The sequence below is a fragment of the Hypanus sabinus genome, unplaced genomic scaffold, assembly GCF_030144855.1.
Source record: "Hypanus sabinus isolate sHypSab1 unplaced genomic scaffold, sHypSab1.hap1 scaffold_887, whole genome shotgun sequence".
NCBI lineage: Eukaryota > Metazoa > Chordata > Chondrichthyes > Myliobatiformes > Dasyatidae > Hypanus > Hypanus sabinus.
In genome coordinates, this window is record NW_026781740.1 from 178,719 (window position 1) to 192,000 (window position 13,282).

The 13,282-nt window shown below is 50.7% G+C and overlaps 1 protein-coding gene and 1 long non-coding RNA gene across 2 annotated transcripts; both read right to left on the reverse strand.

The window, feature by feature from the left end:
• Positions 1-464: 464 nt before the first annotated feature.
• Positions 465-5,427, reverse strand: LOC132390414 (uncharacterized). The gene is made up of 3 exons (XR_009510903.1): positions 4,284-5,427; positions 2,825-2,953; positions 465-1,238 (listed from the first exon to the last, which is right to left on the reverse strand). It is a non-coding gene; the product is annotated as an uncharacterized LOC132390414 (long non-coding RNA).
• A 1,789-nt stretch (positions 5,428-7,216) lies between these two features.
• On the reverse strand, positions 7,217-12,124 carry LOC132390415 (cystatin-B-like). Its single transcript, XM_059963026.1, has 3 exons — positions 11,995-12,124; positions 9,841-9,951; positions 7,217-7,732 (listed from the first exon to the last, which is right to left on the reverse strand). The coding sequence occupies exons 1-3, from the start codon at positions 12,055-12,057 to the stop codon at positions 7,607-7,609; spliced, it is 300 nt and encodes a 99-aa protein (XP_059819009.1). The 5' UTR covers positions 12,058-12,124; the 3' UTR covers positions 7,217-7,606.
• Positions 12,125-13,282: the final 1,158 nt, after the last annotated feature.

Sequence of the window (13,282 nt, forward strand, 5' to 3'; positions counted from 1 at the left end):
GACCGGAGCGTGGGCCAGGCTGCAGTTACACTGAATTTCCATTCATGAGATCGACAGGCACAAGAGGGTTGATTAAAACGTTAACCCCGGCATAATTCCGAGCCATGGTTCTTCGTCACGGACTAGCTGAGCCAAATGACCCATTTCTATTCAGTAGTGTTCTCCGCCTGAATGATTAAAACTATTTAGCACGAAAGAAATGGGACAACAAGGAATGAGAAGTTTAAAGATCGGCTGGAAATGCGGAACACAACCGATGCCAGGATCTGCACCCACGCAGAACAGATAGGTTAATGATGAACGTCGATTCCACGAAAATCAGGCACCGTTGAAGCAGTTTGCAGAAAGATGTGGGCATTTCGAGACAAACACAATTCTAAAACAATAACCCGTCCCAATCTCATGGTGCATACTATTTATTATAAATTACTACAAATTGCACATTGCACATTTAGACGGAAACGTAACGTGAAGATTTTTACACCACAGTATGTGAAGGATCAGGGTAATAAAGTCAATTCAATTTAATTCTCGCCCTCCACAAGCCTATGACAACAAATGCCAGCCCTCACACACTTCATAAGATCAATGATTAATAATGACAAATACCAAGAAAGTTTTTAAAAATGTTATAAGTTTTCAACTTTACATCCTTGCTTTCATATCCTGGACATCTTGTCATGAATGCTAACATCACATTTGCCTTCATCCGCCTGCAAATTGACCTTTTGGGAATCCCGCAAAAGGACTCCAAAGTCCGCTTGCACCTCAGTATTTTGTTTAAAATATCTTCACTCCATTCAGAAAATCGTCAGCACAAGGGGACCGAATTTTCTCCAGTTGCGGCCAAACTCAATTTTTCTGAAGGAGCAACATTACTTTCTGACCTTTGAACTCAACGCATCGACTGATAAAGAGAAGGATCCGTTCTTAACCACACTGTCGGCGGGTGTCGGCTGTCTTTTAAGTTCTGCAAACACTGTCGGGAATGAGGACTTTAGCCCAGGTGAGCAATTAGCGGACTGGTCTTGTGAGGTTCAGGAAAACTTCACCCACACAGATACGATATGCAGAAACAGACATTCCCAGAAAGACAAACGATTAATCAAACACGTGAATGAAGGTGTGGAGCATTCCAGTGTGGAGTGGTGCGATGACACTGAATTTCCACTGAACAGGTCGACAAAGACAAAACGGATAATTCCGCCGCTGCCCACGTACTGACGCTTTAACCCTATCTGTAATCCAAAACACAACCACAGAAAACAAGTCTCAATTGCAAGCTCCAGTACGGCCAGCAAACCTGCGAACCAAATACCCTCTGACCCGCAGCAACACCCCACGGACTACAAAACCTCCCCGCGCCACGTATCCTCGGACACGTAGACAATTCTAAAGCAATACCCCATCCCGATGTCTCACCCCACCCCCACCTTGCATTCGCAAACCGCTGCCTACACCTGGCACAACTCATCCTCCTAATAAATCGGGAATGAACAAAGTTAGTCACCGAGATCAGGAATGAATAAAGATAGATGCTGGAAAAGGCAGCTGGATTTGATCTGTGCAGTGAGATGGACTGAATCAAGACGGATAATTTCCCCACTGACCATCAGTGATACGCTTCACGCTATCTCGAGCACAAAATACTTACTGGGAAAAAATGTGTATATTTATACATGCCACAGACAGAGAGGAGATGGTGAACTCTGCTTAGCTGGAGGGATTTTTGAAAAGAAGATAGCGAAGGGGCAATAGGGGCATTCTGAGGGCCGCACATCGCGGGGTATAATTCAGATAACGGGAGTAGAATCATTTCATGCATGTATAAGGATTTGTCAAATGTTAACACACATTCGACTTCATACATTAAAACAAAATGGGAGAAGGGAGGAGGGATAATTATATCTGAGGAAGAATGGACAATAATATGGAGATATCAATGGAAGTGTATCAGTTCACAGAAATGGAGGGAGTTCGGATGGAAAAACTTGATATCTTATTTAATTAAGATATGTTATTACACATTCTCAGAACTCCCATTATGATTGTAACCTCCCTGTTTGCTGGAGAAATTGTGGAAATCAAAATGCAAATCATTATCATATTTTTTGGGACAGCCCTGATATCAAAGACTATTGGAGGGGAATACACAATGCCCTACAAGACATCTTTAATACCCTTAGAGAGTAAGACCATATATTTTGGGTATATACCTCAAGAATGTTTGAAAAGAGATAAATACTTAATGAATATCCTTTAGGTGGCTGGTAAAAAGACTTTTACTAGGAAATGGTTAGCACAGGAGAGCCTAACTTTAAATACATGGATGGAAATTACAATGGACATTTCCAAAATGAAGAAGATAACAGCACCTGTTAATTATAAGCTGGAACAATTTGATTCATACTGGGAAAAACGGTTTAACTACATAATGCCTCATATGACTGATTATATTCTCACACATTAATGAACATATTGTATAAAAAAAAGATTATTCCATACTTGTATGAAGTTTTGTTTTCATTTTTCTAGTTTTTTCTTTCCACTCTTTTCCATAAGTGTATACCTCAGATAATACAATGTGGAGATTTGTGATATATATGATTATATGATATAAATGTACAATGTCTGAAATACATCTTATGGACATGTTTGATGATGAACTTCAATAAAAAAATAAATTACAAAAGAAAAGAAAGAGATTTGGATTAAAAGCATCATCTGCCGTTAGAATACACTTTGGCATGGTCGGTTAGGGTGACTGTGACAATCTAAGGACTTGAAACGGGCGATAATAATTGCCTTCCTCATTTGAAATAACCTGTGAGAATCGGTGGTTTTCACAGCTTCTTTACTACACAACCAACACGGGTTCAACTCCGACCGCTGATTGCAAGGAGCATGTACGTTCCCCGGCGACCGCGTCGTTCTCCCAACGGTTGGTAGGTTACTAGAACATAAAACATAGAATAGTACAGCACATTACAGACCCTTCGGCCCACAGTGTTGTGCCGACCCTCAAACCCTGCCTCCCATATAACCACCCCCCACCTTAAATTCCTCCATATACCTGTCTAGTATTCTCTTAAACTTCACTCGTGTATCTGCCTCCACCACTGACTCAGGCAGTGCACTTCACGCACCAAACACACACTGAGTGAAAAACATGCCTCTAATATCCCCCTTGAACTTCCCTCCCCTTACCTTAAAGCCATATTCTCTTGTACTGAGCAGTGGTGCCCTGGGGAAGAGGCGCTGGCTGTCCACTCTGTCTCTTCCTCGTAATATCTTCTACACCTCTGTCATGTCTCCGCTCATCCGCCTTCTCTCCAAAGAATAAAGTCCTAGCTCCCTTCATCTCTGATCATAATCCATACACCAAACAAGGCAGCATCTTGTTAAGTCCCCTTTCCAATGCTTCCACATCCTTCCTATAGCGAGGCAATCAGAACTCGAAACAGTACTCCAAGTGTAGCCTAACCAGAGTTTAAGACAGCTGCATCATTACACCGCGTCAACTAAACTCTATCCCTGGACTTATGAAAGCTAACACCCCATAAGCTTTCTTAACTACTCTATCTACCTGTGAGGCAACTTTCAGTGATCTGTGGACATGTACACCCAGATCCCTCTGCTCCTCCAAACTACCAAGTATCCTGCCATTTTTTTTTTACTCTGCCTTGGAGTTTGTTCTTCCAAAGTGTACCACCTCACACTTTCCCGGGTTGAACTCCATCTGCCACTTCTCAGCCCACTTCTGCATCCTATCAATGTCTCTCTGCAATCTTCGACAATCCTCTACACTATCTACAACAACACCAACATTTGTGCCGTCTGCAAATTGCCAGCCCACCCTTCTACCCCCACATCCAGGTCTTTAATAAAAATCACAAAAAGTAGAGGTCCCAGAACAGATCCTTGCGGGACACCACTGAATCCACCTGGCCAAACTTCCCTGGATCCCATGGCCTTCTGACTTTCTGAATAAGCCTCACGAGTGGAACCTTGTCAAATTCCTTATTAAAATCCAAATAGATCACATCCACTGCACTATCCTCATCTTTATGCCTGGTCACCTCCTCAAAGAACTCTATCAGGCTTGTTCGACACGATCTGCCCTTCACAAAGCCATGCTGACTGTCCCTGATCAGACCATGATACTCTAAATGCCCATAGATCCTATCTGAGTACGAGATCGCGGTAAACGTAATAAAAGTAGTTAAAAATAAGATCGAATTAAAACAATAACCAAATCTGTGAAACGTACTAAGAGCTCCCACCTGAATAAATCATTTTCATTTTTAGAATCTTTTCATTGGTACATGATCTTCTACAGCTGTAAAATGTTACAAAACATCAACAGATTAATATGTAGACAATCAATAAAGCTGAAGAAAAAGAAAATCTGATCGTAGTACATAAAAATGGAATACATATTTTTCGGAAAAAGATTGAAAAAAAAGAACCCCGTCTAACCATCGTCTCAGTTTTATAAAAATTAATGAAAGCATCAGACAGAAATGCCGCCATTGTAAGGTTATTAAGAATAGGCTGAAATCCAGAGAATTCCTGAGGGTGAGTGAAAACCGGGAATATGTAATTTGGAGATAAGACCGTGAGGTCAGTTTCATCAACAGTGGGCAGATGAAAAGGCGAGTACAGACGTTTACTGATCGGTTGGGAAAGGAGCGCAAAAGCCCGCGACGCGCTGCAGAACCAGCAGCATTGAGCCAGTACAGAGCCCAGAGAGCAGGTCGCTGCATTCACCGAACGAGCAAAAGACAAACATTATGATTACAATTCAATCGAAGTGAACTGTGCGGAGCTCCGAAGCAAACTGAATGATTGTGAAAAGAAAACTGAGCAGGGACTTCAAAGGGGCGGGGTCCTGCCGGTGACGCTTATAGTGACGCCACTTTGAAGCTCCAGCCTGGGAATCACCCGACCCCGCCCCCTCCACCGCACCGTCGCCGGTCCCGTCCGAAATTCCGAATTATTTCAGCCCACACTTGGGCAGTCTCCCGAGACAGTGACACCATCCGAACTCAGAGGAATTGCAGTCCAGACATGACGTGGGCACTACAGCGACCCCTAGCGCGTCAGGTGAGGAGGACAGCGATAATACAATAAGACTAACAAACGTGACACAGCTTGCTTGAATACAGACCAAGAGAGAGAACACGCCCAGGATTGAAGGTGAAACTATTGTCAATCAATGTATTAACAAGCTAACACCAGTGGTGGCAGTTCTAGCAGCAATTGGCTAGATGATTGGCAATCTCCTGAGAGACTTTCAGTGCTCAGCCGACTCTGTGGCTGTAAATGAAGAACTGAAAGTGTTTCAAACATCAAAACTGTCATTGTCTGCAGCTGAATTAAGTTTCGCTGCTACAAATAAACTATTTATCCGAGATGTTAACGATAAACACATGATGGAAGTCACACAGGAAAATATAGTCTAAGACCCTGTGTCTATGTATGTTGCAGAAATCTACAGTCTAACACAATATCACTTGCTCTCTCCCTGAACGAATACTAGGGGGCAGCATCAACCCGTCCTTTGACGCCGCATCACAGATTCTCCCGGGGTTGCGGACCAAACCTATGGCAGTTTCTTCTTCTGCCAGAGATTTGATTCTGCAAAGCTGATGGTCCCTCAATGATTGGAAAGGCAATTCCGATGGCTGGAGTGGGCTGTTGTTCCCGGACGTGAAATACTGACATCAGGAAGCGTGGTTCCCGTTACCTCAGCGCAACGGGCAGAACTAAAGACAGGGCAGGAACCCCAATCAAGAACGGCCAAGCGGAACAAGAACTCATAAGTGACACAAAACTGCCGTCAGAAATTGACAGTCAAAAGCCACTCCAAAAAGAATAATGCGGAGTGGCGTGGGAATGCCTCCGCGGGTGAGGGTGAGGAACGTGTAGCACGGGGAGGGGTAAACGATGGTAGGGTCCTCTTTATTAACTGCATGTTAACTGCATATATAAAATGGCTTCTCTGCAGGGTGATAATGAAGTGTTTTTTTTTGTGGGTAACTGCTGAGGTAATGCTCTGTTTAGTTGGAATGCTTGGGTTATATTTCTTGATAATAGAGCAACGAACCGACGGTACCAAAGTTGTTCCATTGCCAACACCCCATAAGCTTTCTTAACTACCCTGTCTACCTGGGAGGTAACTTTCAGGGATCTGTGGACATGTCCCCTGCCGCTTCTCCACACTACCTGGTAGCCCGCCATTTACTTTGTACTCTGCCTTGGAGTTTGTCCTTCCGAACTGCACACCTCACACTTCCCCGGGTTGGACTCGGGTCCCCCTTTGATCAGCTACTGTTGGTGAAGCTGCGTGCGAGGATTCGCAGGACAGCGGGAAGATCGACGACACCTGTTTACTGGCGTTCCCCCTGTCGTGGGTTTCGCCTTGGGTTACAAATATCTCCCTCAACACAACAGAAACAGCTCTGCATTGGAACTGAACCGAACTTTCTAACATCCCACCGTCAGACTGTAACTATTACCAGCTGAGCTTGTCTTTGTTTGGCGAACTTTATCTGTACTCCTATGGCTGCGTAATGCTGCTAACTACTATTTACTGTATTTAGTAGTTACTAATAAAATAGTGACTGTTAACCGCAAAATAAAGTGCGTCCTATTGCTGCTGATAGTTTTACAGGGTTGCGAGCATGTAACAGGTACTCTCCCCAGGGTTGCGTGTACCTAACACCACGCAAACCACCGCCGCCGCGCTTGGCACAGCCTTCCTTTAACTTGCTCCAGCTAACCAATCCCAGAGGCCGGCTGGTCGCTGGTCGGAGCTCTTCTTCGTGAATTGCCCCGAAAATCTGCCTTTGAAAATCTCGATCGCCGCCCCGATTGAAAGGTGTCCCTCTTACGCGCTCCCTGCCGCAGATTGTACAACACGAACCGCTCTCTCCACTCGCCCCCTCTCTCCACTGACTGCGACCTCTCCTCCCGCAAACCCCGCCCCTCGTCCCTAACGCGCCCCCTCCTCCCACGAACCCCGCCCTCTATTTCCTCTCATCCCACTGACACCATCCACACCTCGCAGTGATTCCCCTCCGCACGCCACCTCGAACCGCGCCCCCTCCCCTTGTCTCCGTGACCGCCTCCCTCCGATTGGATCTCCGTCAGACTGTAGTTCAGCGGCCCGCGGACTTCCGAAATTATACATTCCCCCTCCGACATCCGCACTAGCTGCCCCGCAGCGTTGCCCCCGCCCCCAGCATCCGAAAGAGGGGATGGTTATAGACGACCAGACGACCAATCGGATCAACGCGTTTTATTAGCGAAAAGCTTGTGCGTCGAACAGCTGACGGTTCAGGTGGCCTCAGCGAGCTGGAGAGGTGGGTCTGCTGGTATTCCGGGAGCGCGGGACGTGTCGGTGAGTTGGCGGGGGGGGGAGGTGGGTGTGTGTCTGGGATCTGTGGACAGGAAGAACCAAACCCCGCATTAAACTGTGGGTAGCTGAAGGGTGTCCCAACTACCCCGTGTGACGAGCTTTGTATGGAGGGAGGGGAATATTCCCGAGGGGTGGGCCGCAAGCACAGCGAGGGGTTGGCATCGGTCAGGAAACTCTCGTTTCTCAGACCAAGGGTTCCAGCGGAGCGCAGTTACTGAAGTTTTCCTGGATCGCCACCAGAACTGGCAGTTTGTTACTGGGAACGAACACCTCCATGTGGACGAAGTTGTTGGGGTTTCCGATATCGACCTGTGGGCAGGGTCACTCGGTTAGTCATGGGAGTCCCGTCCGCTAACCCCTCCTTCCCACTGCCACCTCCGTGACCCGCGCTCCCGCGAGACTTCCCTCCACATCCCCGCCACTTCATCCCTCGCAGCTCCCCTCTCCGACTCCTTCAAGCCCTCCTCCTCTACACACCTCCCCGACTCCATCACCGCTTCCTCCCCTACACCCCTCCCCGTCTCTATCACCCCTCCCTACCCTACACTACCGCCCCGTTTTAATCGTCCCTCCCTCCTCCACATCCCTCACCGTCTTTGATAATCCTAACCTCCCTTACACCTCTCCCCGTCTCCATCACCCCCTCCCTCCCCTAAACCCCTCTCCGACACCGTCACACGCTCCGTCCCCTGCACTTCTCCCCGTCTCTGACCCACCCCGTCCACTTCATTGTCATCCCGTCTCTCCCCTCTAACCCTCCCGGTCTCCGTCACCCCCTACCTCCCCTAAACCACTGCTCGTCTCCGTCACCTCCTACCTCCCCTGAACCACTGCTCGTCTCCGTCATCCCCTCCCTCCCCTAAACCTCTCTCCCACACCGTCACACGCTCCGTCCCCTGCACTTCTCCCCGTCTCTGACCCACCCCGTCCACTTCACTGTCATCCCCCTCTCTGCCCTCTAACCCTCCCGGTCTCCGTCACCTCCAACCTCCCCTGAACCTCTCCTCGTCTCGTCACCCACTCCAGCTCCTACATCTCCTGAAATCTCCGTCATGCACTCGCTCCACTACGTCCGTCCCCATCTCCATCTTACTCTCTCTCCCCAACCCCATCTACGTCACTGGCAGACCTCCTGGTCTCCATTCCCCTCCCACCCATCCCCGTCTCCATTCCCCTGCCACACCCTCCTGGTCTGCATTCCCCTCCCACCCATCCCCGTCTCCATTCCCCTCCCACACCCACCTGGTCTGCATTCCCCTCCCACCCATCCCCGTCTCCATTCCCCTCCCACACCCTCCTGGTCTCCATTCTCCTCCCACCCCTCCCCGTCTCCAATCCCCTCCTACACCCTTCCGATTTCTATTCCCCTCCCACCCCTCCCCGTCTACATTCCCCTCCCACCCCTCCCGTCTACATTCCCCTGCCAGAGCTGCTCCCTTCCCGTCTCTGTTAATCCTAACCGGCCCTACACCTCTCCCCTCCCACCCCCTCCCGGACTCCATTCCTCTCCCAGCTCCTCCGGGTCTCCATTTCCCTCCCAGCCCATCCTGGTCTCCAATCCCCTCCCGTCTTCATTCCCCTCCCACCCTCTCCCGGTCTCCATTCCCCTCCCACCGTCTCCCGGTCTCCTTTCCCCTCCCACACCCTCCCGGTCTCCTCTCCCCTCCCACCGTCTCCCGGTCTCCTTTCCCCTCCCACACCCTCCCGGTCTCCTTTCCCCTCCCACCCTCTCCCGGACTCCATTCCCCTCTCACCCTCTCCCGGTCTCCATTCCCCTCCCACCCTCTCCCGGTCTCCTTTCCCCTCCCACCTCCTCCCGGTCTCCTTTCCCCTCCCACCCGGTCTCTATTCCCCTCCCACCCCCTCCCGGTCTCCATTCCCCTCACACCCTCTACCAGTCTCCATTCCCATCCCACCCTCTCCCGGTCTCCATTCCCCTCACACCCTCTACCAGTCTCCATTCCCCTCCCACCCCCTCCCGGTCTCCATTCCCCTCTCACATTCTCCCGGTCTCCATTCCCCTCCCACCCTCTCCCGGTCTACATTCCCCTCCCACCCCTCCCGTCTACATTCCCCTGCCAGAGCTGCTCCCTTCCCGTCTCTGTTAATCCTAACCGGCCCTACACCTCTCCCCTCCCACCCCCTCCCGGACTCCATTCCTCTCCCAGCTCCTCCGGGTCTCCATTTCCCTCCCAGCCCATCCTGGTCTCCAATCCCCTCCCGTCTTCATTCCCCTCCCACCCTCTCCCGGTCTCCATTCCCCTCCCACCGTCTCCCGGTCTCCTTTCCCCTCCCACACCCTCCCGGTCTCCTTTCCCCTCCCACCCTCTCCCGGTCTCCTATCCCCTCCCACCCTCTCCCGGTCTCCATTCCCCTCCCACCCCTGCTCCCTTCCGGCTTCTGTGTGGAAACTCGACCTTGATCAGCAGAAGTTTCCCCAGCATGATGGTCTGGTCCTGCTCACGGTACGTTTTCGCGACGAATATCTGCTCTAAGGCGTGGATGTGACTCTCCGCGTCGGATTTCACCTGGACATGAACAACACAAACTTCTGTATCTCCCGGGGAGGACAGAGCGGGACGAGGAAGGGTGTCCGGAAGCGAGGGGCGGTACTATTTCTTTTTTACTTCTCCCCACCCACAATTTCTCCGCTTTTTCTCGTTCCGTCTCTCGCCTTTCCCCACCTCGTACCCGTACTCCCCACTCTTCCTCGTCTCTCTCTGATCTATCATTTTATCCTCACTCCATCTCCCTCTTCCCCCTCTCAGCCTCCCCTGCTCTCTCACCCCCTCACCGTCTCTCTCTTCCTCCTCTCTCCACCTCCCCTGCTCTATCACCCCCCTCACCGTCTCTCTCTTCCTCCTCTCTTCGATTTCCCTGCTCTCTCACCCCCCTCACCGTCTCTCTCTTCCTCCTCTCTCCACCTCCCCTGCTCTCTCACACCCCTCACCGTCTCCCTCTTCCCCCTCTCTTCGATTTCCCTGCTCTCTCACCCCCCTCACCGTCTCACTCTTCCCCCTCTCTTCGATTTCCCTGCTCTCTCACCCCCCTCACCGTCTCCCTTTTCCCTCTCTCTTCGATTTCCCTGCTCTCTCACCCCCTCACCGTCTCTCTCTCTTCCTCCTCTCTCCACCTCCCCTGCTCTCTCACCCCCCTCACCGTCTCTCTCTCTTCCTCCTCTCTCCACCTCCCCTGCTCTCTCACACCCCTTACCGTCTCCCTCTTCCCCCTCTCTTCGATTTCCCTGCTGTCTCACCACGCTTCAACGTCTCTCTCTCCTACCGCTCTCTCCCCCACCCCTGCTCTTTCCCCCTCTTTCTGTGTGCCTCTATAATCTTTACCCTGGCCAGGCTTTTCTACATCTCTGTCGCTTCGTCACTGATCTTTCTCCCCTTCTCCTGCCCTGTCCTTCGCCTCACTCTCTGTTCCCTCATTCCACATTCCCTGCTCGTTCTCATACTTTTCCCATCTCGCTTTCGCTCTTCTCCCTGTCCCCGTCTGTATCCATCTACAATCTCTCCAATTCCCCTGCTGGCACTCTCACCTTTAAATCCGTGTCTCTACCTTCTTTCTCTCCCTCTCACTCTCTCTCTCTCGCTCGCGCACTCTACTTCTCGCTCTTTCCTTCTCTCTCCCTCTCCGTGCTCGAAAATTCCTCTGCCCTCCTTCCCCTATCTCGCCTGGCTCCCTGGCTCTCTGCCTCTCACGTTTCTCTGTTTTCCCTGCTCTTTCTCCCCATATCGCTGTCTCTCTCCCGCATGTCCCCACTTCCCCTACTCTTTCTCCACCCTCCCACCTCTCCCCACTTCCCCTGATCTATCCCCTCCCTCTCCCCGTCTCTCTCTCCCTCTCCCTCTCTCTCTACCTCCCCCCTCTCTCTCCCCCACTCTGTTCGATCTCCAATTACCCCGCTATTCCCCCACTCTTGCTATTTCTCCCTCTCTCCACTCCTGGCTCCTCCTCCTTCCACCTCCCTTTCTCCTACCTGCCCCCCGCATTCCGTTTCGTTCTCCAATTTTCCTCCCGCCCTCTAATCCAAACACTCACTCTCCCCCTTCTCCTCCTCCTTCCTTCCCTCTCTCGTCCCCCTTTCCCATCCCCCTTTCTTCCGTCTCCCTCTACCTCCCTCCCCTCCCCTCTCCTCTCCCATATATCGCCCCCTCACAATTTTCCTGCACTATTCCCCTTCATCCAGCCTCCGCCCTGTCACTGTCGCCATTATCCCCCCCCCCGGTCCTACGCTCAATCCTCTCCTCTCCCTGCTCCAAATGGACTTCCACTGTCTATTCCGTACCTCTACTTCTCTACCCGTCTCTCGCACACATATATATATATCTACTTCCCGCTCTTTCCTTCTCTCTCCCTCTCCGTGCTCGAAAATTCCTCTGCCCTCCTTCCCCTATCTCGCCTGGAGATATAAATATATATATATATATATATATATATATATATCACTATTTTATTCACTTTCTCACCCCGCCTCTCTCTTCCTTACCCCTGAGGAGGGCAGTTTAAGGGGTGTGGGAGTGGGGAGGACTGTGCTCCTGGTTCTGGAAGAGTTTGGAACAAACCTCATCTGCGACCTTATGGACCTCTGTCGTGGCCGGCTGTTCTTTTGTCCACACTGGTGCCATCTCTCTCTCTCTCTGTTGCACTTGTTCGTTCGCTGACGCTCTCTCTCTCACTCTCTCTCTCGCCACTTGTCACGGCCGCTTTTAAAGATCTGGCCCCTCCCCCACCCCTCCGACATGCCCCTCCCCCTCAGCTATTCCCCCGCCCCGTTTTGCCCTCTCTCGGGCTCTTGCCCTCCGCTTGGGGCATGGAACCTGACCCCGGCCCCTTACGGATGTGACCTACTTACGGGAAAGGTGTACAGAGCATAGGGAACATTCACAGAGATGCTCCTGGGTCTGCGGGGCCTCTGGTTTCAGGAAACATTGAATGGGACAGGATTCTAATGAACGTAGAAGATTGAGAGGGGATTTGATGGAGGTTCACTGGCTTTATCCGCTGTGGTTGGGTGGGACTGCAAACAGTGATCAAAGGTTAAGGGTGAAAGGTGAGAAGTTTATGGGAATTATGAGGGGGAACGCCTTCACTCAGAAGGTCGTGAGAGTGTGGAATGATCTGCGAGCACGACTGGTCCGTGCGAGCTCGATTCCAACGTTTAGGCGATGTTTGCACGGGTACATGGATAGGAGGCTTCCGGGGGTCTATGATGCAGCTGCAGCGGGCTGGTATAATGCAGCTTAAATGGTTTCCGCATGGGCTAGATGGGCCGAAGGGCGTCCCTGTAAGTCGTGTTTCTCTGTGTGCTTTACTCTTCGGAGAGAAGGAGGATGAGAGGAGACATGATAGAAGTGTACAAGATATTAAGAGGAATAGACAGAGTGGACAGCCAGCGCCTCTTCCCCAGGGCACCACTGCTCGGTACAAGAGGACATAGCTTTAAGGTGAGGAGAGGGAAGTTCAAGGGGGATATTAGAGGAAGGTTTTTCACTCAGAGAGTGGTTGGTATGTGGAATGCACTGCCTGAGTCAGATACACTAGTGAAGTTTAAGAGACTACTGGACAGGTATATAGAGGAATTGAAGGTGGGGGGGGGGGGGGTATATGGGTGGCAGAGTTTGAGGGTTGGCACAACATTGTGGGCCAAAGGGCCTGTACTGTGCTGTACTATTCAATGTCTATGTTCTATTATAGGACAAGAGGGCATGACTTCAGTGTTGAAAGACTTTCTTTTCAAACTGAGATGTGGAGAACTTCCATTAGTCAGAGGCTGGTAAATCTGTCGGATTTGTTGCCACGAGCGGCTCTGGAGGCCGTCATTGGGGTATTGAAGGCCGAGACAGACATTCT